The sequence below is a fragment of the Pituophis catenifer genome, unplaced genomic scaffold (assembly GCF_029215685.1).
Source record: "Pituophis catenifer annectens isolate HBS135680 unplaced genomic scaffold, rPitCat1.0.hap2 SCAF_8, whole genome shotgun sequence".
NCBI lineage: Eukaryota > Metazoa > Chordata > Lepidosauria > Squamata > Colubridae > Pituophis > Pituophis catenifer.
Window position 1 is genome coordinate 38,923,265 of NW_027256888.1, and position 27,371 is coordinate 38,950,635.

General features: G+C 39.0%; 1 protein-coding gene across 5 annotated transcripts in view; it reads right to left on the bottom strand.

Annotated features, from left to right (window-relative positions):
• Positions 1-27,371, bottom strand: part of ACSL1 (acyl-CoA synthetase long chain family member 1) — a 54,056-nt gene that overhangs the window by 9,658 nt on the left and 17,027 nt on the right. For 4 of the 5 annotated variants that reach the window (XM_070949056.1, XM_070949059.1, XM_070949058.1 and 1 more), the window contains exons 5-15: positions 21,685-21,786; positions 15,570-15,669; positions 14,342-14,520; positions 13,501-13,533; positions 13,353-13,404; positions 12,546-12,619; positions 10,823-10,900; positions 4,360-4,494; positions 3,797-3,931; positions 1,321-1,416; positions 459-531 (exon numbers count right to left, since the gene is read on the bottom strand). In XM_070949056.1, the coding sequence (XP_070805157.1) occupies positions 459-531; positions 1,321-1,416; positions 3,797-3,931; positions 4,360-4,494; positions 10,823-10,900; positions 12,546-12,619; positions 13,353-13,404; positions 13,501-13,533; positions 14,342-14,520; positions 15,570-15,669; positions 21,685-21,786 (1,057 nt within the window). Of the gene's footprint in view, positions 1-458; positions 532-1,320; positions 1,417-3,796; positions 3,932-4,359; positions 4,495-10,694; positions 10,773-10,822; positions 10,901-12,545; positions 12,620-13,352; positions 13,405-13,500; positions 13,534-14,341; positions 14,521-15,569; positions 15,670-21,684; positions 21,787-27,371 lie in introns of all 5 variants that reach the window. The other variant, XM_070949060.1, reaches the window with a different exon arrangement.

A 27,371-nucleotide genomic window follows, 5' to 3' on the forward strand; every position in this document is an offset into this window, starting at 1 on the left:
CACACACACACACACACACACACACATATTGTTGGACATATATATATAAAAATAAATTGTTGGACATTTCTTCTGAATTGCTTCTCACTTCTGATTAATTTTACCATTGAAGTTTCTCGATAAATATTTTGTCTGCCCTTATTTAAATTATATAAGCAGAGATGGGTTTCAGCAGGTTCTGACCAGTTCTGGAGAATCGATAGCAGAAATTTTGAATAGTTCGGAGAACTGATAAATACCACCTCTGACTGGCTCCGCCCCCATCTATTCTCTGCCTCCTGAGTCCCAGGTGATCGGGAGGAAATGGGAATTTTGCAGTAACCTTCCCCTGGAGTGAGGAGGGAATGGAGATTTTACAGTCCTTCCCCTGCCACAGCCACCAAGCCACGCCCACAGAACCAGTAGTAAAATATTTTGAATCCCACCGTGTATGACTTAACAAATTAAAAAAGCCCTACCAGCAGTCCAGTCACCAGGTATTGTTAGAGAACATCCAGCTGTGCATTCTGTTTGTCCATAGCCTTCATAAAACTACAAAGCAGAACATAAAGATCAGTCACTGATGCTTTCCCCACCCAATGGGAATTCTATTTTATCACTTCTCAAGACACCTTATACAAAATTATTGAACAAGTGTAGAACTCCTTTTCATCCTTGCTTTTCCAATTTAATTTTTATTCAGAATATGTAGTCATATACTATATGAGTAATAATGTATTTAGTTAACAATTATCTATTTTAAATTTGGAATTTTCCAAGAATGTTTAATTTAATTATAGAAATGCCATCTAAGTCTTGACCTAACGTTAATCTCGTCTTTTAATACTTCAAATGGGATTGCCTATTGAAACACATCAAGAATAAATTATTTTTAGTAACAGACATACCAATGGTACATTGCAAAACTCTTAGTTGAGTTTCCCATATGAAATTCCAGTCTGAAAAAACTACATTCATGTATGGTAACAATTCTTGAGTCTTGATTTATAAACTAATGATTATATAATTCTTATTTATATAACTGATTTTGTATTTTAGGCAAAGGATTGTTAGATGGCACAATCCAAATAACTAAGAGAAGCTTCACATGCCACTTGGAGAGTCAATAATACCATTTTTTTCACAATCCAGTTTTCAATACTGTTTGATGTTGCATTGTCTTCAGTCCCTTCTTGTGCTCAGTTAATAATATAAGTGCTTTGTAATAAAGTTAATCCAGTTCTCTTAAGTGTAACCTCAAGATGATAAGATATGACATTTGTAATGAAATGAAATATAATGAAAATTACATTTTCCATTCTAGGTACAGTCCACGCTCACCTGACAACCAAGAGCTGCTCTTAGGAAGGTCAATACATTTGCAGAAACAGGAGCTGCTCCTGTAATCATTAGTTTGACTTTTCCTCCCAGATTTGCCTAAGGAAAGGAAAAAAACAAACAAACCCCAAACATCGTCACTTCAACAACCACTGGGAAGCCAAAAATCTATGGTGAGTGGCACTTGGATCATACTTGGAAGAATATTCAACAGCCCAAATCCCTTGAACTCTTTCCAAATATGTGTGTTTGAAGGCAGCCTGGAGTCACATGAATGAATAGATTATTCTTTCAAGGAGCATTTGTTACAGTGCTGCTGCCAGGTACGTTTTACCCTGTCACTTCATCTAAAACTAACACAGGCCATGAAATATTGTTAAATAGTCCTTCTGAAACCAAATATGGGTATTAAGAAAGACCATATTGGGCCTCACCTGGCAATGCTATAACAGGAAGAAGAGGCAACCTATTCCATTTACACAATAATAAATTTTACTGCCCTAACAGGAAGGGAATCATATTTGCATTACACTGCATCATATCCAAATACACATAATACATGATTAATTTTTCCTTGTCTTGTCTCTGTTTTCCTCACACAGACATTCCAGCTATACCACTTGTATATAGTTGTTGCATATGATGATAGCTACAGAAACAAAACTTCTCACATGTGTAACACAGTCATCTTATGGAGTGTCTCGTCCAATGTCATATAGGACAACCTGGAAGCACTTGCTTTGAGTGGTTCAGATAATTAGAAACAAGTACTGTCTTCAGAATAGAAATAATTTTTCAGACTTTTTTTAAAAATGTAATAGCTAATAGCAATAGCATTTAGATTTATATACCGCTTCACAGTGCTTTACAGCCCTCTCTAAGCAGTTTACAGAGTCAGCGTATTGTCCTCAACAATCTGGGTCCTCATTTTACCCACCTCAGAAGGATGAAAGGCTGAGTCAACCTTGAGCCTGGTGAGATTTGAACTGCCAAATTGCAGGCAGCAGAAGTAGCCTGCAGTACTGCACTCTAACCACTGCGCCACCAAGGCTCATATCTAAATTAAAAAAGAGCTATGGATCTGCATAAAAGACCCTCGATTACCTTGCTTTACTAGACTGGGTAAAATCAGAATCACTAGTTTACAAGAACCAGCAGTTACACACGTGTCGAGTCACTTATGTGAAAAATGCTAAGGTTAAACTGCTATTTCTGACCCTCTGAGATGGTACTACCTGTTAGAATGACCTCACACACCAAACAATACTTTGCTGCTGGAAATCAACTTTGAGTCTTCTACAAGCAAATAAAGATTTTTCTACAAAAAAAGTATTTCAATATTCACTTCTTTCAGCCACAATCTAAATTTAATTTTGAAGAATTATGCTACAGGTAGTCTTGGCTTGGCGGTTGACCATAATTGAGCCCAAAATTTCCATTGCTAAGGAAGATAGTTGTTAAGTGAGTTTTGCCCCATTTTATAATCTTCCTTGCCAAAGTTGTTAAGTGAACCATTGCAGTTGTTCAGTTAGTAACACAGCTGTTAAGAATGAATCTGGCTTCCCCATTGACTTTGCTTGTCAGAAGGTGACAAAAAGTGATCAAATGATGCTGGGACAGTGCGACTGTCATAAATAAATGCCAGTTGCCAAGTGCCCAAATTGTGATCATGCGATTATGGGGATGCTGCAAAGGTTGTAAGTGTGAAAACCAGTCATAAGTCACTCTTTTCAGTGCCATCGTAACTTTCCGACAGGCCTGGGGCCGTTGATCTCACTGTTACGATCTTGTGAGATCCGGCTATGAATGGTGTGAATGGGTTTTAATGTTTTAATTTTTAAATGTTTTTATAATGGTTTTTTTTTAAATGCAGTGTAAGCCGCCCTGAGTCTCCGGAGAAAGGTGGCATATAAATTGAAATAATAATAATAATAATAATAATAATAATAATAATAATAATAATAATAATAATAATAATAATAATAATAATTTATTATTATTATTATTATTATTATTATTATTATTATTATTATTATTTAAATGTTCACTAAATGAATGATTGTAAGTCAAGGACTAAATGTATGTTATGTTAGCTGAATTCTTATGTTATAGGAAAAGGATATAATCAAATAGATAAATATGCACTCTATATGTAAAGGGTCCTAGAGTCAGTTCTTATTACCACCAGATAAGATTAAATAAGAGAAGTCTTAGCAATCATACAGTGGTCTATCATAAAAGTTCATGGGAGCTATTAGCCAACCACATTTGGAGGACAATACATTGCCCTCTAAAATAAAATCTCCATCTGAAACATCAAGTGGTGGTTGTCTAGCAATATAAAACATGCCAATCTGGATGTATCAATGATTTAATAAACAATGGCCCTAATTTTATAGCCACAGTGTTTTTAAAAACATTGGAATTAAGAACTTTCAGAGAGCAAGTCAACTCTCAAAATCATCAGCAATCAGGTTACCTGTACTTTGCGGAAAATCATTTTATCCCATAGGCTGTTATTTCTAATAATGCCACTTCTAAGTTCTGCCTCTTTCCTCTTGGAAGCAAAATCCAATATCCACCGTTTAAATGAAGTATTTGCTTGTTGAAAGATCTGCAAAAGAGTGCAATTTTCAAGATGCCATAGAAACAAATGAATGTAGTTTTCACAATCGTATGCCACTAACTTAATTGAACAAATGCCTGAGAGCTCCTGCTTGCTATTTTCCATTGCTGATCACTAGAGCCATTATTATCCTTTGATGAGGCCCACTCTGCACCCCATCTACTGTAGGCTGTAGTAGACATAATTTTGTGGTTATATACAAATGCAAATAACATCTGGAAAATATCTTAAAGCTGCTGCAACATTGAGTGACTGCTGCTGCGGTTTCACCCACTAGATACAAATGAGAACTTTGCTTTTACAAGTCAAAATATGCTTTATTTGCTACCATTAGATTCCCAAAGCATAAAAAGTGATTTCCTAAAATGTCATGGAAAGCAACTGTTCCTATTATGTTCAGTTTCACACAGACTTACTTTATCAAACATTCTGTTCAACAATCTTGGCACCACAGGGAACACTGTAGGCTGCAAAGTTTTTAAGTCATCCATGAGTAGCCTGATGTCTCCCTGGAAAAATCCAATCCGAGCCCCATGGCAAAGAATCACACACTAAGGACAAGAGAGAAAGAGAGAATCCAAAATAAACTAAGGCAAATAAAATTTGATTGGCTTATTTTTTTAAAAATGAGTAGAAATTGGAGAAGTTTATTTATTTTATCACTGCAGTCCAAGTTATCAGCATTCCCTTTTGCACCACATACATATCAACATAATCTGATAATCGGAGACAAAGCTTTTGTTCTCCAGCCACTTTGACATATTCTTGGAATTATATTTGCCTATTAATAGCATTACTTAAATTTAGACTGTTCACCAGCTTCCACTTTTACAATTGGCTTTTTTCTAGTTACAGAAAATTTAATAGGGGGAAAAGCTGAACAATTCTTTTAACTGATTTTAATATAAGCTATTCATCTGGCAGCACATTACTTCCTTAGCAGATGACTTTTTAAAGTCACTTCTTTGCTTAAGATACAGTGGATGTAACACATCCCTCTTAAAATGCCCGGTTTTTGAGATGTAAAAAAATCAGACCATTATATCACATCAGAATTTTTTTTTTTCACCTTTAATATATCATGGAAACTACAATTCAATTGAAAAACAAACTAAAATCTTTTAGGGGGAATAATAAAAATGTACAATAACATAGTTGCATAAGTGCACACACTCTTATAAGTAGGGATGTGGCTGCGTTCAGAATTAACCAATCATATTCAAACTGATGTTAAATAGTAGAGTAAACACCAGTGAAGACCGTCATCACCAAGTAGAGAAAATATGGCACAACAGTGTCATTACCAAGAATGGGAGGTCCCTCCAAAATTGATGAAAAAACAAGAAAACTGGTTTGAGAGCTTACCAAGAAGCTTACAACAATGTTAAAGGAGCTGCAGGAATTGCTGGTAAGTACTGGTTGTGTACTACATGTGATAACAATTTCCCGTATTCTTCATACAATATGTCTGGGCTGGGAATAAGGTAGCAAGATGGAAGCCTTTCTTCTGAAAGAAAATCATCCAAGCCCGGCTACATTTTGCAAAAACCCACATCAAGCCTGACAAAAACATGTGGGAAATTAAAATCTGATGAAATCAAAGTTGAAATATTATGCCATAATTCCAAAAACTATGTTTGGCTCAAAAAACAACAACACCACTGTGCATCACCAAAGGTACATTAAACCCACAGTGAAGCATGGTGGTGGCAGCATTATGCTTTGGGTTTGCTTTGCTTCAAGTGGAACTGGAGCTTTAGTCAAGGTGGAGGGAATTATGAACAGTTCCAAATATCAGTCAATTTTGGCATAAATAGCAATAGCACTTAAGACTTACATACCGCTTTACAGTGCTTTACAGCCCTCTCTAAGCTGTTTACAGAGTCAGCATATTGCCCCCAACAATCTGGGTCCTCATTTTACCCATCTCGAAAGGATGGAAGGCTGAGTCAAACTCGAGTATGGTGAGATTTGAACTGCCAAATTGCAGGCAGCAGACAGTCAGCAGAAGTAACCTGCAGTACTGCACTCTAACCATTGCGCCACCTTCTGGTCTCTGCTAAAATGTTGAAATGATTTCAAATTTCATCTTTCAACATGACTATAACTCAAAGCATACTCCCAAACAACAAAAGAAAAGTGTTACCAGATGAAAGTCAAAGTTTTAGAATGACCCAGACAAAGCCCGGACCTGAATCCAATTGAAAAATCTGTGGAATGACTAAAGAGGGCTGAACACAGACGATGCCTGTGGAGAGCTTTTGCAAGGAAGAATGGGCAAAAATTCCCAAGGCAAGATGTGCCAAACTGCCAAGCTCCTACCCAAAAGACTGACTGCTGTCATCAGATTAAAAAGCGCTTCAACGAAGTATTAGTTCAAGGGTATACACACTTATGCAACCGTATTATGGTACATTTTTAGTGATATTTTGCTCCCTAAAAGATTTCAGTTTTTCAGTGGAAAAACAAACTGTACAGTTTATTGTTATATTAAAAGATGGAAAACAATTCTGATTTATCTTGATCTGATTTTTTTACATCTCAAAAAACTAGCATTTTAACCAAGGTGTGCAGACTTTTTATATCCACTGTACTTGCAACTTCAAACATATCCACCGTAACTGTCTTCATCCCTGAAGCAGTGAAACATTAGTGTAAAACCACCTATCTGGTTAGCTACATTTATAAATATCACACCACTATATCATTTCTTCCTCCTGCAAAAAACGGAAGAATAACAAATCTTGTGATATCAGAGAGCTAAAGTAGAACTAAGATTACAATTTGAAACTGGCTGATCAAGATTGTTCCCTGATTTGTAATGGAGTTTCTGTTTCTGTTTAAAATACTTGAGAAATAGATTAAGGACATCAGACATTTCATAAGCCTCAGCCAGTGTGGCAAATAATCAGAATTCTGAAAGCTGTAGGCAATTAACTGAAGTCATTAGTTGCTTATCCTGGGATCTGACACAATAGTTGATATCTGTCTCCTGAGCAGGCTTCATTTTATTTTTTAATAACAATAGCTTCGCTGTGTTTTAGCCAATTTCAAGACAAGAAAGCAATATATGTTACAGCAATCACTATGGAGAGTGCATTCTGAAGAGAGAGAAGTTCTCTAAGAATGGGCTCCAGTACAAATCTGAAAGCTTGAAAGACTAAAACGTTGAATAACTCAGATTGAATCCTACAACATTATCTTGGGACACATGTTTGCCTTCATTACTGGTGAAAAAGCCTAGAATTTTATGTGCCAAAATAAACCCCCAAAATTGGGTTTAGCTTGCATGCAATTTTATGCAAGACAGAAAGGTACTAGTTCCATGATGGCGAACCTATGGAATGCGTGGGGGGGAGGGGGGAGGACTGTGTGGGTGTGGCCAACTGGGTAGGAGTGGCCAGCTTGATGCCACTCAATGGGGATGGCAGACTGGGTGGGCGTGGCCAGCTTGACGCCACTCCCCAAACTGCCGGCATGTTTCTTCTTTGCACTGTGTAGACTGGGATGAAATCACACTGGCCCAATGTTTCCTCTTTGCATTGGTAGACCGGGCTGAAGCCACATGGGCTGGCCCCTTACATTTTCCAGGATGGCCCTATGGGCTGTATCCAACCACATCACAGGCCGGATCCGGCCCGTGGGCCTTGTGTTTGACACCCCTGGACTAGAGCAATGTTTCTCAACCCTGGAAACTTTAAGATGTGTACATTTTAACTCCCAGAATTCCCCAGCCAGCATAATAGAGAAACAATTTAGCTAATTATTAGAGCTGTCCAATGCTTGGGTTTTGACTTGTAGTAAGTGCATTAGAATATGTGGGAAGGCAAGACAGCTTGCCAAGTCCTGTCCATGACTTGTTAAAGCAGCTACATGTACTCCACTAGCCACCATGTCACTAAGAAACATAGTTGAATTGCAATGGGAAAGGAATTATTAGTCATATAAAGTACATAAGATACCTTCATGTTTGTCTATCATCTTATCTTATTTCACTGTCAATGAAATCTGATGATGTTGTGCTTTTAGAAACAGTTTAATTATCAAAGAAGAATGCAGAAAATTATATTGCGACCATCTTTTGCTTAAATTCATTATTTCCTTATCTAGGATGACAAAATTTTTATTTTTTTATGGAGTAAGTGGGTGTAAGGTTAGCATAAGTGTATTTTACGTTCAATGAAATCTGTATATAAATACCCATTAGGCTCATTCAGGCTTAAATTTATTTTTCAGTTTGTAGTTATCTATATAAGAAAAATCTGAGATTACTCAGATTATTTTTCAAACAGAATTCTAAATCCAATAGGACTAAAAAGGATTCAATTAATTATAAGCAATTATGACAGAATGAGAAAAGCGTACACAGACAATATATTTATAAATTAAAACAGTGCATACAGAACATAATAGAGAAAAAAGTATACAATACTGAGTTTCCCTGAAAATACGACCTACTCAGAAAGTAAGTCCTAACTTGATTTTTACACATGCACCCAATATAAGCCATACCCCCTCCCTAAAATAAGCACTAATTAAGACTCCACCCACTCCAGGGTACACGGGTGAAAATTAAGCTAGGGTGGGGATGGGAGGGTTGGAGCTGCCCTACTACTTACCTTCGGATAATTGCAGCCAGGCGTTGCACACCTCAGCCCATTTCCTCTGCACCCAGCAAGGTTTTCCTGAAGGCCCCTGTAGCCAATAACAGAAGCTCTGGATTGATCTGGAGCTCTGTTATCGGCTACAGAGGCCTTCAGGAAAACCTTGCTGGCTGCAGAAGAAATGGGCCAAGGTGTGTGAGGCCTGGCTGAAATTATTCGAAGCTGAAGAAGTTCCTGAAGGCCTCTGACAGCGAAAAGGAGGCCGGGGGCGACACGCACATGTGAGGTGAGTCAGTGGACAACACACACACCTTGAAAATAAGACTTGGTGCCTTTTTGGTGGCAAAAAATATAAGTCAGGGTCTTATTTTCAGGGAAACACAGGTATAAAGCTGAGACTATACTCTTCTTCAGCTGCAAAAAAAACCATAAGCATTAGCAATAAATACAAACATATTCTGCAGGTTTTGTATGTTCATCCTGGTCTCCCTATGCTAGTGGAAAAAAATTTAAATGGCAATATGGCTGGGTGTAAAGAATAAAGGACAATGACCTTGACAGAGATATGCAAGATAAGTTGCCTAAGGGGCTGAAACATTTTCTAAGTCCAGAGCAAGATAAAATTCAGAATTTTAGATTACATTCAGAAGCAGTTTAGACCTCCCTAATTAATTGAACTACAAGGAGAATATATTGTATAGTACAGACTTGTCATGATAGCCAATCTCAATAAAAAGTAATTTTCCTGTGCAGTTGATTTACAGGTCTGATCTATCTTGTGGGACTTACACTGAGTTCATGTACTGCAACCAGCAATCTGTAATATCACAACGATTCATACTTGTTATAAATTAACAGAAATACATTTAATGTAAATCTGTTTGCCAAAAGCTCCCTAGCCCTGCAAAATAAACAGATATTAACAAAGTAGGATGTTGCAATTTAACATTTTTGGCATTTTATTCATTAATATATACACTGCTCAAAAAAATAAAGGGAACACAAGCAGAAGACATCCGAGATCTGAATGAATGAAATATTAAATACTTTGTTCGTTACATACAGTAGTTTTGTGTTCCCTTTAGTTGTTTGAGCAGTGTATAAACTACTGTATGTAAAGAACAAAGTATTTAATAAGGCTATTTCATTCATTCAGATCTCGGATGTCTTCTGCTTGTGTTCCCTTTATTTTTTTGAGCAGTATATATATTTTAGACATCTTTATATTTCTTCTTCCTTTGGGATCTCAAGGTAGCACACATTGATATCCCATCTTTCCTTATTCATTATCAGATTAAAAAAGTTTTAGCTCTTGGTTCCTATGTATTGCTGGGCCAACTATCATTTCTACCAATGATCATACTGACAGGGAGCTGTTCTTATTTTTTACACTTATATCCTACCTTTCTTTTAGGACAGGAGTCTGCAACCTTAAACATTCAAAGAGCCATTTGGACCCGTTTTCCACAGAAAAGAAAACACCGGGAGCCACAAAACCTGGGTGGGCATGGCCAACTTGATGTCACTCACTTCCACCAGTCACATGACACCTCCCTAGCCACGCCTACCCAGCCGGTCATTAGGGCAGAGAACCGGTTGTTAAAAAACACTGGGAACCACAAAACCCTTATTTCTCTCTCTCTCTCTCTCTCTCTCTCTCTCTCTCTCTCCCTACTCCTCTCTCCCCCTCTCTCTGTATCTCTCTGTCTTTGCCCTGGCCACTTCTCCATCCCCTGCCGTCGCCCTTACCTTCTCAGGCCAGGCGAGGAGTGACTGGGAGGGCAAGGGGTGGGGCCAGACAGTGGTGGGATCACCCAACAGGGAGCCACAGCAGAGGGGCCAAAGAGCCGCATGTGACTCCGGAGCCACAGGTTGCTGACACCTGCTTTAGGAGCTAAAGGCAGCATGCATAAAACTTCCTTCAGCATGTTTATCCACAACCCTATAAAATGGTTGGGCTAAGAAAGAGCAATTATTCTTTAGTCACTCATTCAACTTCAAGGGCAGAAAATGGGTTTGGATCTAAGGGGAATTGTATATTCCCAGTTTTAATTGGGGAACTAACATTAAGCAAGGATGGTTAAATCATGTGAGTCTAAGACAGATTTATCTGTTGTAAGTAGGCTGGCATGTATTGTTTTACTTACCTGGACTATTCTTTCAAACATATGTGCAAGAGGCAAAAAGGAAATATGTGTGTCACTTGGGCTTGTTTTATATCCAGCCTGCAAAAGAGGAAACTACTTAAAAATGACATTAAAATACAGATGCCTACCTCAACAATTCTTTCAAACATATGAGCCAGGGGTAAGAAGGAGATTAAGGTGTCTTCAGGACAAGGAAAAACTGCTTTCTGTAAGCAGAAGCACCAGGAAGTAGAAGAGAAAAAGAAACCAATTACACAAGAATAATTTTTAAAACAAGAAGCTGCCATATCCAAGCCAAGCTAAACAGAATCAATACACATGATCACCAAAGCCATTAGAAAGAATGGGAAATAAGCCCAATTTGGTCCATTAAGCCACTCAGAGTAATGTTCTATGTCCTTTCTACAAGTTTATGGCCATGTGCTTTGAAAATCCAACCTAAGCCAAGTATTAAGTTTAAAGGGATGTTGCAGAATCATATTAAGTCAATGCATTGTACTTCTAAATTGGAGAAGCAAATTTCAGCATTAATATTCTAATGACCAAGGTATATACTTACAACACTATGATTACACTTATATTTATGTCTCATATTCAAGATGAATGTACAACCTATGTGCTTTTCTCTTAAGAGATAACAAACTGACTATTTAGATTACAACATCTTTTGCTTCAAGACCCAAGATCTTGTCATATAAGACATGAAGCATTTAATACCTAGATCTTTAAGTGGATAGTTCTCTAGATACATTGGGATGTGGTTTGGAATTTTAGAAGCTAGACTCTGAAATGTGGGAGGATATTAAATTGTAAAAGACTGGTTAAGAAATTTCAAGCTGTTCTTTGATTATCAATTGTTTTAGAAAAATAAATTTGGCTTCAGAGTTGCAAATAGGATAAAATCAGCAAGAAGATAGGCAATCCACATAATTCACCAAAGTATGATCTATATGCAGAAAAGATCAGAGAACATCAGAGACAATCAAAATTGCACCAGAGACACCAAAACAATAAAACATGGCTTCCAGAAAACAGAATTTTTGTGTTGAACTACAAATCAAGCCTGTCTTTAGCTCAATTCCCATTCAGTGGTTACACAAAATTTGTATACTTATAAAAAAATCAAGTTTATAACATGCTTAGGTGTCCTTTTTTCCAAGAATTTCCTATTGGTTGTTTTAACTTTTTAACCTATCCCCATGGCAGAACCCTTAAAATGTTTAAGATAACAATCTGCAAAATAGAGAAGCTGCAGTTGATGTTCTATGGAAATAATATTAGATGACTTAAGTGACAGATTATATAATTTACGCTAGGAAGAAGATAGTTAAGCAAGCAAACCAAAACAACCTAAATTTCATTTGCTTTCATGTTAAGCAAGCTATTCTAAGTACCTCCTTACTTCACTTAGTAATACTGAAATTCTAATATCCCAGCTTTTTGTAAACATTACTGAAATACCACATTAAACATTAGAACACCTAATATAATAGAAATGTCAAGTTTTTAAAGGCTATTAACAAGTATATACTGTATGTATTACACATTCTATCTTATTTTTAATTTAAGTCAATCCCTTGTATAGGAAACATTATAAAACATAGCAGTCCTATTGATCTAACATATAGTTTTCATTTTAAAAAAACAGCAGTAACAAAATTAAAAATACAGATTTTTTTTCTAAACTTAACTGCAGAATTGGAAGTGAAAGCTGCAGTTTTTGGTCTCCAATAAACTGATCACATCAGGTTGCTAAAACTGAAATAAATTAATCTGTAAAAGATTAATTATTTCTTTTCCAAGTGAGTTACACTCCAAGGTCTTAAAAAAATCCAAATCAGCAACCTTTACCTCTGTTGCTTTCACAAACGCAGACATATTGCTCACTATATTTCGATGAGTAATCATGGCTCCCTTAGGAAATCCTGTGAGAAGAAAGGTATAAAGATTTGAAATAGCAAAGATATGAAATTTCTAAATAGGTTCGTGGAATTCTTGTATAGGTGATCCTCAACTTACAACCATTTAGTGACCTTTAAAGTTACAGTGGCATTAAAAAAGTTAGTTACAACCAATCTTCGCACTTAACAATGGTCACAGCCACCCCATAGTCACGTGATCAAAACTTGGTCACTTGGCAACCGTCATGTATTTAAGATGGTTGCAGATCCCAAAATCATGAGATCATCATTTGTCACTTTCCCAGCCAGCTTCCAACAAGCAAAATCAATGGGGAAAGCCAGGTTCACTTAACCAGGTTCACTTAACACCAGCAGTGATTCACTTAACAACTATGTAAAAAAATGGTCATAAAATTGGGTGCAACTCACTTAATAACACTCTTGCTTAGCAACAAAATTATAATTACAATTGTGCTTGTAAGTCAAGGGTTACCTGTATGTGTAAGCAAGAGTTTAAAAAACGGGCTGTAACAAATCCATGTTTTATAGCTGTTACAATTATAAATTTAATTTTATAGTAATAAAATGTTTCTTCTACATTATACTTTATTACACGGAACTCCAAATATGAATGCATGTTTCGAATGTAGTGGAATCTACAGCAATGCTGACAGTTTACTTTAGCATTACATTTCAGGTGTTAAAAACAACTTTATCAACCTTTTTGTCTCCAATATCAATTCCAAGACAAGCATACCTGTAGTTCCACTGGTGAAACAGATTATGGCTAGATCTTCTGTTTGTGGAAGCTAAAAAAAGAGAAAAATCTCTAGTATCTTTCTTTTCAAACCAGCACAATAAAATAGCCACTATGTATACACCACTAGAAGCTACATGGTACTTACAACAGGTTTGTGTTTGTGGGCTCTTCCTGATGCCTTTGGGGAAAAAAAGATAGCAAATTAGAGCTGAAATCATGGATATTGTTTCAACAGTTGCACTGAATTTTGTTTAGACAAGAATATATTGATGGCAGAGATTACAGTTTAAAAAAAATTTAGATTCTTCATCAGACTCTTAATTCGTAAGATTCATAAACCATCATTTTACATATTCTGAAACTATTTCTCATCCTTCAAACCATCAAATCTTCAAATCAGAGGAATTACCCACTATATATCCAGTGGCATTTAATCAAATTGTTTGAATTCTTATGTGGTTTTTTTTTTCAAAATGGAAAGGAACCTGCATATTGGTCATTCAGGGTAGTCCTCAACTTACAAGGGTTCATTCAGTGACCATTCAAAATTACAATGCTGCTGAATGGAGGGACTTATGACCTATACCTGAAGTCAGGGTGACTGCAACGCCTCCACAGATATGTGCTGTGGCAATCTGCCCATCATTACAACCAACTGCCTATCTTATCCCACAATTTGCCCCACTGAGTCCCCACAAGTTTTGGGCCTGCTTCCCATCTCAGAGTCCCAAAAACCTTAAGCCTTTTCCCCCCATCATGTTTTGCTTCAAGGACCACCTGTTTAAATGTTTCAGGTCATCTAAATGTTGTGCAATGCCAAGAAAAATCCTTACATTGCTAGGAGTTTGGGAGGGTTTTTTTACGTAAAGTTCAATTTAGACTTTATTCAGCTGGGCAGAATATTAGTTTAGTTTTGCAACGGGCAAAAATTTTTTGCTTTCTTATTTTAATTCAGGATGTCTCACAGTAAAATATGTTTTATTTACCTCAAATTCTTTCATGCTGATGATATCTACACCACATTTTTTTCCGCGGGCCACAAGGTCTCTGTCAAAAGGATCCATTATCACAATTGTTTTAAGGGCTGATATTTCTCCTTTCTCAGTGTTATCCAGAAGTAGTTCAGCTTTCTCTGATTTGTCACAGAATACCACTGTTATATCAGCTAAATCGAAAAGAAAAAGGCTTATTAATTCAAATCTGAGTAATCAGAAATAGTTTGGATTCTATAATTAAAAAATGGGTTACCTTGTCATACTGTCCAATCAAGGTAAAAGTCTGTAATCAAATCTGGAGTAATCTGCATACTGTAATCTTAATTGTATTTCTTTAGATCCAAATCTTTCTTTTTCTTTTTGCAGACTAGTATGACTTACCTAATGGAATTTTATTAAAAGTGCTTCTTGTATCAAGCTATTCTAAACCAAACCAAACCAAACCAAACCGAGATAGCCAGATTTTCTATACTGATTTACTATAGTTACTCTTAATAGCAATAGCAAAAGCACTTATATACCCGCTTCTCAGTGCTTTAAACCCTCTCTAAGTGGTTTACAGAGTCAGTATATTGCCCCTAACAATCTGGGTCCTCATTTTACTGACCTTGGAAGGATGGAAGGTGAGCCAACCTTGAGCCGGTGAGACTCGAACTGCCAACCTGCTGGCAGCTAGCAGTCAGCAGAATTAACCTGCAATACTGCATTCTAACCACTGCGCCACCACGACTAATGGTGGTAGAGACAAATCAATCCTAGTTTTATTGCTATAGCAGCTTTCAAAATAATTAGCATCATAAGCTAAATTATATTAGAATATTACTTCACAGAAAGAGTAGTGGAAGTTTGGAACCAAATTCCAGCGGAGGTAGTGAGTCAATCATAAATTAAGCAAGTTTAAATATGCTTGGGATAAACATATGTTTATCATTGGACTAAAATAAATATAATAATATAATAAATACAATACAATACAATACAATACAATACAATACAATACAATACAATACAATACAATACAATACAATACAATACAATACAATACAATACTAAATACATTAAAAAGAAAACAAAAGCAAACAAAAAACTCAAAGGACAGACTCAATAGACCACTGGGTTTTTTCCTGCTGTCAGTTTTCTATGTTTCTATATTCATTGATGTTCAGACTCATCAGAGTATGAGGATTTCGTTTAGTAAACTGAAGTGTTCAGAACATACCTTTATTTAAAATAAAAGTGATAGCATCTGTTCCAAGAGTATCATAGAGTGGCACAAGCACCATCGAGTAAGTATAACATCCTTGTTCAATGATAACCCACTGCAAGAAGAGCACAAAGAAGTCAGGCCTTATTTGCAAAGGTTAACTCTATAAGAAGCTCTGCTATTATATTTTCACATTGCCTTGAAAGTATTGGCCACTATGTTTCACAAAAGGTTTTTTCACAAAGGCAGTATGGGAAATTCATCCATGGAAAATACTGAGTTTTTTTCTACAATCACATAAAAACTTCCTTTTTTAAAAAAAGAACCAGCATAGTACATTTGGAAAAGATGCAAATGAAGCATATTTTTATTTGTGTTTCCTAGACATATGTTTACTTATATAGTTTTTTTTCAAATAAATGTACTAAGCTATAAAGGAGATATATAAAAATAAAAACCTGGGGAAGCATCACTAGTAACCAGAATTATGTAAAAATGGTTAAACCATAATAATAATGAGTTCAAGTCCTGCCTTAGCCAGCTGGGGACTTATCATATCAGTTCCTCTCTTTCAGTCCAACTCATCTCACAGGATTGTTGTTGTGGGGAAATAGGAAAAGGAAGGTATGATGTCTTGAGTTATTTGTAAAAATAATAAGGGTGGAATACAAATAAATAAAATCTAATCTAATAAAATCTAATAATATAAAACCTGCTCTTTCATATTTGTGTATCAATGACAGACACAAGCATTTAAATCATATTATTTCTCTTGTGACATTTGTATATATTATTACCTGCCTCTCTCTCTAAAAATCTATGTAGCAAACAACTCTGATTTTTATTATATTAGCTATTTTCTTTCAGAGGAGATAAAAGATTCTCAAGTGATACTATTCCTACTTAGTTGTGAGTGGCGCAGGGGTTACAATGCTGTATAGCAGGCTAATTCTGCTGATTGTCAGGATTTCAATTCTGACTGGCTCAAGGTTGACATCCTTCCATCCTTCCGAAGTCAGTAAAATGAGGACCTAGATTGTTGGGGGCAATATGCAAACTATACAAACCACTTAAAGAGGGCCGTAACAGCACTCTAAATAGCGTATATAAGTCTAAGGGCTAATGCTGGTTAACAGTACAGGATATCTGAACTAAGTTTTTACACTTTTTGTTTACCACTTGGCCATTTAATGTAATAACTTTAGCACTTTAAATGGGCTAAACCACAGGTGTCAAACTCGATTTCATTGAGGGCCACATCAGAGTTGTGTTTGACCTCAGTAGGCTGGGGTGGGCATGGTCATTGTGGGTGTGGTCATTGTGGGCATAGTCGGGGTGGGCATTTGACACAGGCTCAAGATGCATTTTTTCCCTGCTAAATTACAGAGTTTTTACAAAGAATTATTGAAGTTAGATAAAATCTTAACAGGAACAGAAGAAAGGTTAATAAAGAAACTGTATAATTACTTATTGGGTATAAAACTGGAAGAGGAAAAGATGCATTTTTCCCCTTTGCATTCAAAACAGCTATTCCAGACAAAGGGAGATTTATTTTCTGGCACAAATAGTCTCAATTCCATAATGTAGAGATAAAAGACATGTAGAATCCCCAGCTGCTATGGGGCTTGACTCTTTTGTATAGGAGCAGATCTGAATATGTGCATAATATTGTCAGAACAGAGATGTTCAAAAGCCTAATGTGAGTTAAGACAACCTAAACAACCCACAGCGTATTATATTTATACTTACTGGGTTGAATGATAAGTTAACATTTAGAACCTTAAAATACTTTTAAACAAAACAATTCATTTCTCTTTAATTCATCCATATCTCTCTTTTTGTCTTCTTCATGTATTAATCTGTCTGCCTTATTTATGGCATTTCTACATTCCCAAATAACAAAATTGTACACTCTTTGTTATTGCTTGAGCAATATCAGCTCACTTTCCCTGTTGAATCTGTCCTTGGTAACTCTATGTAGAATACTTTAGCTGACCCTCCCATTTTTCATTTTTCATAGAGTTCTTTAAAAACATTAAAATTTTATTCCAGATATCCATTGTAAAGAGGAACTACAACACAACAAAATCATCACAATATATTGCTAAAGTCTAGAAAGATTCAGAAAATATGCATGCTGTGTGGAAAAATTTCCAGGTCTATTTGGACTACAACTGGATACACAATTAAATCTCACTGACTTCACTGAGTTTTATGCATACTTGACAAAAGCTGCCTTCTATCTGCCAGATTTGCACACTATCCAGTCATACTATGATTTGATTTTGATTCTGTGTGTTCTGTAAATCCAGCTATTTGTGTTTTACACAGTAAATCACAATTTAGAAATAACCACTGGACGTTTTCACATGACATATTGCATTAAAAAAAATCTTATAGCTTATGCATATTACCATATCCTACATCCAATCATGTCCTGTATTTTAAGTTTTTAGACTCATTATATTATTTACAAACCATTATGGGGGAGATAACACAATCCAGTTGTAACTCAAAACCAAGCAAATTACATTATAGCCACAGATAAGTGAGCAAACTCTTTTGGATTAGGCCTGTTCCATATTTTTAAACTGGATGAAACTAGGAATCATGTGTAAAGCAGCCAACAGGAAGGAAGATAGAGTGCATGGGGCTGAGAAACATATAAAATGTGCCCCCCGTGGCCTGTTTTTGGCCACTAGACTGTAGGCTGTGGGCTTTGGCCGCCAGACTGCTGTAGGAGGCCATGGGGGTCAAAAACGATCTGTGCGTAGCACCCCATGGCCCGTTTTGGCCATCAGAGGCGCTGCGGGCCGGTCCTTTGTTATTTCCAAGCTGGCCCCACAGGCCAGATTTAAGCATCCCGCAGGCCAGTTCAGCCCGCATGCCTTGAGTTTGACACCCCTGGGCTAAACTGTTGGATGTACATTTAAAAAAAAAAAAAGATTCTGTAGATTAGATAATTATGGTAAATAGTGACCAAGCTAGGAGAACCGGAAGTGTCGCAGCGAGACTGGCTGGAAAATATGATGAGCCTGGCAAAAATCCAGCCAGACAAACCGCTGTCGGGGAGTCTTTGGACCGGAACCGTCTTGTAGGGATGATGAAGAAGGAGAGGCATCTCGGATGACTAAGAGGAACAGGCAAGTCCCTCGAAAAGTCAGAGAAAACTCTTTGATCCGGTGGTGGGGCGGCGGCCATTGCGACCGTCATGAAGCTGGGGTAACTGGAATAGGAATTGTGCAGGAGCGGAGTTTTGGCACCAGGTGAGTGATTGGCCAACTCACAGGTAATAAAGAAACAGTTGGAAATTTTTAAAAGAAGTCCCGGCGTGGAAATAGCAGCTAATTAGCACCGGGGAATGTTAATCAAGTGAGAGGACAAAGCCAAAGTAAAAACACTAAAGCCCAAAACGGAGTTTGATATTTGAAATTGGAAATTGGTTTTGGAGAGATTAAAAGTATTACAAGAAAAAGAAACTTGAAAGAAAATACTTTTGGAACAGGATTGGATATAAACTTTAAGAAAAAATTTGAATTTTAATGGAAGAATAAATAAAAACTTAAAATAGAAAAGCCCTGTAAAGGATTTCAATTGGATTTGAATTGTGTAAATTTTGAATTTGGAATATATAAAAATTAAGGAGAGAAAGAAGAAATTAGAAAAAAAGTTTGACAAGTGGATTTAATGTACAAATTGGATACTTTGTTAAATTGTTGATTTGAAACTTGTGGATTGGAGAGAGCTATCATCTGGTGGAAAAAAAGCACTACATTGAATACTTTGAAATTCGAGGGGGGGGGAGAAATACAGCGACCTTGATCTACGAGCCGTGAGAAGTTTTAAGGAGGATTTGTTTTCTATTCAGCTACTGGACTTTGATAACTGAAGGAGGTAGAAAATAATAAAATTTTAAATTGGAGTTAAAAACTAATCAGAATATCAAAATGTGGCAAGAGCTAATTGAGATGGTTAAAATGGTACGTGTATCATTTGATTTGGACAGAAAGAAATCAAGAATTTTGTCAGAACATATTCAACTGGATAAACAGGCTATCAATGAGACGCAAGAAAATAACACTGAAAACAAAGATATTGATGAAAAATTAAATTACATTGGGAGTAACAATGAAAAAAAGAGAAGGGTTAGGAGGACACAACCAACAAAAAAGAAGCAAATTAAGTGAAGAAAAGGGAAAAAGAAAAGATTAGAGAAAAACATTTTTAATAATTACACTGGGATTAACAGTGGTAAAAATAGAGAGGGTAGAAAGAAACAAAAGAGACAAGAAAAAGGAAAAAAAATTAAATGATTACACTGGGACTAACAGAGGGGAAATAAGGAAGGTGAGAGGAGAAAAGGGGAATAGATCAGATGAGAATATAGGGCAAACTAAGCGAGTAATGGATTTAAGAGTTAAAGGAAGGAAACAGGAGAAAAAAGATAATAACTATAAAAAGAAAAAAAAGAAAATGTATGGTTTGCTAGATGGACCAGGAGAAAATGGCTGAACGGAGTAATTAATGGAAAGGAGGAAGGATAATATGATATATATGTATGGTAATAATTGTATTATGATTACTATTGGTGATTGTAATAATTGAATACATTATGAAATGTATTCTGTAATATGAATGGTAGAATGTAGAAAAATAATGGTTCTGAAATAGAAAATGAAATATTCAGAAGGGGTTAAGAGATGGAAATCTAAATGAAATAGAAATGGAATAATTATATTATTATTATGTACAGATTTGAATGAATTGTATTAATATTAGGATTGTAAAAATTGAATTTATGATTGGAAATGATATAAATTGTGTAATATAAAAAGATTTATTTAGAAGGGGAAATTGAAATTGAAATTGAAATAGAATAAGATATTTTTACTTAAAAAAGGTGATGTGAAAATTTTTTTCAGGAAATATATTGTTAAAATGCTAAAATGATTAATAAGGAAGTATGATAAAATAAACTGGTCCACCTTTGGAAAACAACTGATATTAAAAAATAATTAGGAAATATTAAAATGATTATGTTTAAAATTAAAGGGTTTCAATAGAATAAAGAAATATTGAAAAATATATGTGATAAAGGGAGAAATAAGAGAATGAAATGAAATAAGATTAAGACTAGGAGGTTAGGGCGGATTAAATTTGGGGAAAATAAGCTGTATAACCTGGTCAATACTCTATTCAGAAAAAATGTATTGTATGTTTGTTTGTTTTAAAAAAATAAAAAATTGTTATTAAAAAAAATAGCGACCAAGCTCACACCTACAATGTCATTATGTGTTAGGACATAAAAGACTTACACTGTAGCCCACACAATGACTGGAGATATGGACGTAGATACCTAACACTAGATTAAATTTAGGCATGTAGATTACTGAACAAGGAGTACAAAGGAATTAGAAAGAAAAGGTACGTATAAAACTATGGGTAAATAGACATTGTATCAAATTTCCTGCACAGAATAGAGCATAACTAGAATACTTCTTTATATTGAAGATTGAAAGCTATTTTATTATAGGAATCTAAATTAATGGATTAACCAAATAACATATTGCAATGAAAACTACATATTATTTCATCATGTGTCTATATTTCCAACATTATAAACTCCTGGGTAAAGCTGATAAAGTAAGGAATAATATGACAGCAAGAAAAACATAAAAAATAAACTGAGCCAGTATTTGCATATGTAAAACTCATATATGCATATCATAGTTAAAACTCAGTTTTGTGATCTGCAAAAGTACAGTGGCCTACGTGAACTCATATAATATTAAAAACAACAATAACTATCCACTATTTCTAAAGGCCTGTCAGAAGCAACAGTAGTTGCACTAATTTATCACTTGTTTCACGCTACCAAGATTTATGAGGTTCAATTAAACACAGAATTACGGGCAATTTACAGAAATACTAGCTTCGGCTAGGTAAGCAAAACTGTATCTTTCAAGGGAAAACAAAAGAATCTCAAGCAGTACAAAAGCCAACAGGAGGACAGGAATCATGCCTATCAGGGCAGATTCTCCACAGCTAGGAACATTTGACTGAACATTACAGCTCTATTTTTAAACATTCTTTTTTAATAGGATTTATTAGACTAATGATCTTTGATTACCTCAGGTCTGTTCTGGGAGAAGAGTCCTATGAACTGGTCAGGAGATGATTTGATGCCTCTATTAAGAAGGGCTGAACCAACACATTCTGCTTTTTCTGCAACCTGGGTGGATGGGGATATGGGTAAGAGGAAATGACAAATGCCTTCATTAATACAGTTGGATATTTATGGTTTGAAAGTTCCTTGTAATTTTATTCAATAATGTCTAATCCCTGAACATACTTTATATACATGCTAATACATTACAATAGGATGAAATTCTCCTTAAGAAAGGAGATGTCTAAATGAAGCTTGATGAACGGGTGTGCAGTGTTTGGAGCCCAATTGTGGTTGAATTAAGTTTTGCTTCTGTGCCTTCTCTAAAGTTGAGGTTTTATAGATGACTAATATATGCTATCTTCGCTCAAAATACTAGTTGATTAGGAATCATTAAGGCTTAATTTCTAGTGATACTGTATGAAAATGGGATTTTTTTTCCCTTTAAAAAATGGTATATTATCAAAAGGAGAGCCAGTTTGCTGTAATAGTTAAAGCATCAAGCTAGAAACCGGCTATGTGATCTTAAGCTAGACTCTCAGCCCTTGGAAGAAGGCAGTGATAAACCATTTCTGGAATTTTGCTAGGAAAAGGATCGTTGGTCTTACCTGATACGTTCCTTCTCGTTGAGTGGAGACAGCAGCCAGCGTGGGTAGTGCCCATCCAATCAGCTTGAAGGACTGAGCCTGCCAATTATTCTTAGTCCCGCCTCCGTTGCCGGGCAGGCCAGCTTTGGCGAAGACTGGAAGACAGACTCGGTGTGTGGGACAAGGAGAAACCAAAGACAGAAAGATAGAAAAATGCCGAGTCCAGCTTGAAAGGGAAAAAAAGGGGAGGGTCTGGCTGCTGTCTCCACTCAACGAGAAGGAACGTATCAGGTAAGACCAACGATCCTTCTCCATTGAGAGTGGAGACAGCAGCCAGCGTGGGACATACCCAAGTTCACTGTCCCGATGTTAGGGGGGGGTCACGCTGGACCGCATTGTCCTCTCCGGCAACAACTCTTTGCAGAACTCGGCGACCAAACGAGGCTTCGGCTGACGCAAACTGGTCGAGTTTGTAGTGTCTGATGAAGGGGCTAGGAGAAGTCCACGTGGCCGCCCTACAAATTTCCAGCAAGGAAGCCTGTGTAGCCCAAGCTGCCGTCGTAGCTGCGCTGCGGGTGGAGTGAGCTGTCAAACCTGAAGGACGCGGAAGGGATCTAGCCTCATAGGCTGTGGCAATAGTTTGACGAATCCAACGACCAATGGTTGAAGACGAGACCTTGCTGCCCTGAGAAGTAGGTAAGAAGGACACAAAAAGAGACTCCGAACGACGGAAAGGAGCCGTCCTCTTCAGGTAAACCCGTAGTGCCCGCCGGACATCAAGGGAGTGCCAACGACGTTCCCGAGGATGAGTGGGCCGGGGGCAGAAATTTGGCAGGACAAGCTCCTGGGCACGGTGGAAAACAGAGTTGACCTTCGGCACGAATGTCGGGTCCAAACGGAGTACCACTCGGTCTGCGTGGAAAACACAAAGGTCTGAACGAGTAGACAAGGCAGCGAGTTCAGATATGCGGCGAGCCGAAGTGATGGCCACCAGGAAGGCAACCTTGCAGGTGAGAAGTCTGAGACTGGTAGTCCGAAGAGGTTCGTACGGGGAACACGTAAGAGACTGCAAGACCAGAGAAAGATCCCAGGTCGGGTAGCGATGCAGAACAGGAGGACACAAGTTCTTAGCTCCCCGAAGGAAACGACGGATCAAAGGGTGTTGAGCCAGAGACGACAAGGAGCCGCAGGTAAGTACCGAAGATAAAGCTGCAATGTGTCGGCGGAGAGTGTTAGGAGAGAGACCCTGGGAGAGACCCTTTTGCAAAAACATCAGAATATGAATAATTGAAGGTTGTAGAGGCAAGACACCGACCTGAGTACACCAGTTGCAGAAACTCCGCCAGGTGGCAGAGTAAATGCGTTCCGTAGAAGGCCGTCGGGAGGACAGCAAGGTATGCACAACATCTGCCGGAACTTGTACCTCCCTCAAAGTGCACCGCTCAACCTCCAAGCGGTTAGATTGAGCCAGGCCGGGTCTGGGTGTTTCAGGGCGCCCTGCGAGAGAATATTGTCCGAGAGAGGGATGCGCCACGATGGGGTCACCGATAGGGACACGAGGTCCGCAAACCAGGGTCTCCGAGGCCAATGAGGTGCCACAAGGATCACTTCCGCTCGCTCGGATAGAATCTTGCGGATGACTCTGGGAAGAAGGGCCGTCGGAGGAAAGGCGTACAGAAGGCCCGACGGCCAAGGAGTTCGAAGAGCGTCGACGCCGGCCGCTCGAGGATGTGGGTATCGTGAGAAGAACAGAGGAAGTTGAGAGTTCTCGTGAGTCGCGAACAGGTCGATCACTGGACGGCCGAAGCGAAGAGACAGTTCCTGGAAAAGGAGCGGGAGGAGACGCCATTCCGCGTTGTCTATCCGCCGACGACTCAACCAGTCCGCTTGAACATTCTGTACCCCGGAGATGTGTTCCGCCCGAAGGGAACACAGGTGGCGTTCTGACCAGACACCCAATGTGACAGCCAGAGTTAGAAGAGACTTCGACCTGGTGCCCCCCAGTTTGTTCAAATGAGCCTTTGCGGCGACGTTGTCCGTGAGGACGAGGACGTGGGTCCCGGAGACCAGATGGCGGAATGATTTTAGAGCTAGGAAAACCGCTTTCAGCTCCAGCCAGTTGATGGGATGTCGAGCTTCCGAGGGAGTCCAAGTCCCTTGAGCCAATTGACCTTGACAATGGGCTCCCCAGCCCAGGAGACTGGCATCTGTCGTCACCACCACCCTGGAGGGCTCGAGGAAGAAGCAACCCGCCGAGAGAGCGGGGGAGCGCCACCACCGGAGGGATCTTCGTACCGCAGGAGGAAGAGGGATCGGCTTCAATGAAGTGCCTCTGCCAGCCTTCTGCAAAGGCAAGAGAAACCATTGAAGGTCCCTGGCATGAAGTTGAGCCCAGGGAACAATAGCTATTGCAGATATCATCTTACCTAAGAGTTGAGACAAGACATAGGGGGAAACCACCCGACCCCCTTCAACTCGGGAAATCAACTGCCTCAGACTAGCCTGCCTCTCGGGAGAAAGAAAAACTTTGCCTTGAAGAGAGTCAATCAGGGCACCCAAGTGCACTAACCTAGTAGAGGGGGAGAGATGGCTCTTCTCCAAATTAACAGAGAAACCGTGAGCCGCTAACGTCTCAACCGTCAGACGAATATCTAAGGCAGCCTGTTGCACAGAAGGAGACAGCAGCAGAATATCATCTAAATAACACAGGAGGCGGACTGAACAGAGACGGAGCTGAGCCGCCAAGGCAGCTAGCACCTTAGTAAAGGTGCGGGGGGCAGAAGAAAGGCCAAATGGAAGAGCCCTATATTGATAGTGTGCTCCGTTATAACAAAACCTTAAAAAACGTCTATGGGATGGTAGGATAGGGATATGAAGGTAGGCCTCAGTTAGGTCAATGGAAGAGAGGAGATCGCCCCTCCGAACGCCGTCCAGAATAGACTTTAATGATTGCATTTTAAACTTCCGGTACGCAACGTATCTGTTCAAACGTTTAAGGTCCAGAATAGGACGCCACCCCCCCGAAGATTTAGGAACCAGAAACACCCTTGAATAGAATCCCGAACCTTCCTGACTGGGAGGCACAGGTTGGATAGCCCTGATAGACAGGAGATGCTGAACCGATGAATCCATAAGGGACCTCCTAGAGGGATTACGAGAAATCGGACAGCAAACAAAGGTGTGAGGAGGGGGTGCAACAAATTCAATGGCCAACCCAGATTTCAGGGTGGCGTGGACCCACTTGTCCGAGGTGGATTCTTCCCAGACAGCGGCAAAAAGACCCAATCTACCGCCAATGGGAGGATCCAAAATGCAATCAGCGACGGCGACGGGTGAAACGACCTCCTCCCCCTCGAAAGGGCCGCTTGAAGTTAAAGGGACGCCCTCTGAATGACCTATCGGAAGAACCCCGTTGCCTGCTGAAAGACCCATCTCTCCTAAATGTGGGAAGGGAGAAGAAGAGGAGGACCCCCCATCCGCACCTCTGGAGTAAGAACGAGAAGGGTAAGGAGAGAAACGAGGCGCTCCTCTTCGGAAAACAGCTGCTAACACCTTCTTTTTGTCCCTGGTCTCTGTGAGGAAGGGTTCCAAGGCGTCCCCGAAAAGCTTCGTGCCCTTAAAGGGAACCGAAGCCAATCGCCACTTGTGCCTGGCATCAGCCTGCCAGTGACGGAGATACAACAAACGACGAGCCATGACAGCCGAAGCCAAAGATTTTGCGGAGAACCTGGCAGCATTCAGAGTAGAGTCAGCTGAAAATTGAACGGCGGCCACAATTTTGTTCAGGTCTTGTCTGATACGAGTATCACCGGGGGCTAGCTTTTCTTGCAACTGACGTAACCAAAGCAACGTTGTCCGATTGAAGAAGGACGCTGTAGTAGTTGCTTTAATCGCCCAGGAGGAACTTTGAAAGGCCTTTTGAAGAACCTGATCAGATCTGCGATCCTCAGGGCGGAGACCTTCGTCTGGCTCGCCCAGAACATTGGAGTTAGGAAGAAGAGCCGCAACTGGGGCATCCACCGAAGGAATTTGAAGAAGAGCTTCAAGATCCGAGGATACTTGGAAGTTTCTTTTGTCATTAGACGAAGGCAGGGGAGCAGATGCCGGGGAATCCCACTGTCGTTTCACTACGTCCAGGAACAGAGGAGGAGTAGGAATGGATGTTATAGGCCTAGCTGGTTCCGCGAACATCGGGTCCAAGGATCCAGAGGAGGACTCAGGGGGTACCGGATCAGTGGTTGGAGAAGACAAACGGGCCGTATTAACAGCCTTGAAGAGCAATGATTTGAACAAGGCCTGAGGAAAGAGACCTGTGAAAGCAGGCTGATCCGGGGGAAGGTTCTCATCCTCCGACAGGTCAGAATCAGGATCTCCTTCGTCAATGAAGGCAGAAGGATGACTGTAATGTGAAGAAGTAGGAGAAGCGGAGCGAACTGAATGGGAACTTCCTTCGTCACTACGGCCCGCTGAAAAGGGAGAAGGCTCTCTTACCGATCCCTGTCGACTGGAAAGGCCTGAACGGGCGGCTAAGGACTTTTGAACCGCCGCCTCAATCATCTGCTGCAACTGATCTGGAGGAACGACTGGATCCAAAGAGCGGGCAGGAACAGAATCAGACGCATGAGCCACCTGAACTGTTGCTGGATCAGGGGCTGGTTGTTGAGGAACTGAACCAGGGCCCCACAAATTTTCCTCAGAAATAGTCACTGGACAATCCTGCAGAGACAGCTGGTCAGGAGTAGGTGAATGGGGCACGGTGACTGGAGATGGACTAGAAGGAGCAGGTGGCAGAAGAGTGGAGGGAGGCAGTTGGGCGCATGCCTTGTCACATAATCTGGTTAAAACCTTGTCTCTACGTTTTTCCACTTTGGAAGAAGAGGATGACAAGTCACGAGAGGAAGACTTGTTATGGGAACGTGAGACTTGAGAAGTCCTGGAATGAGACCTGGAATCTTCCTTAGTAGATTGCTGGGTAACAGACGTGGAGTCTGATTGGCCAACATTTCCAGCACTGGCCTTCCGGCCGTGCTTAGATTTTGAAAGGGCCTTAGGCATAGCTCACAA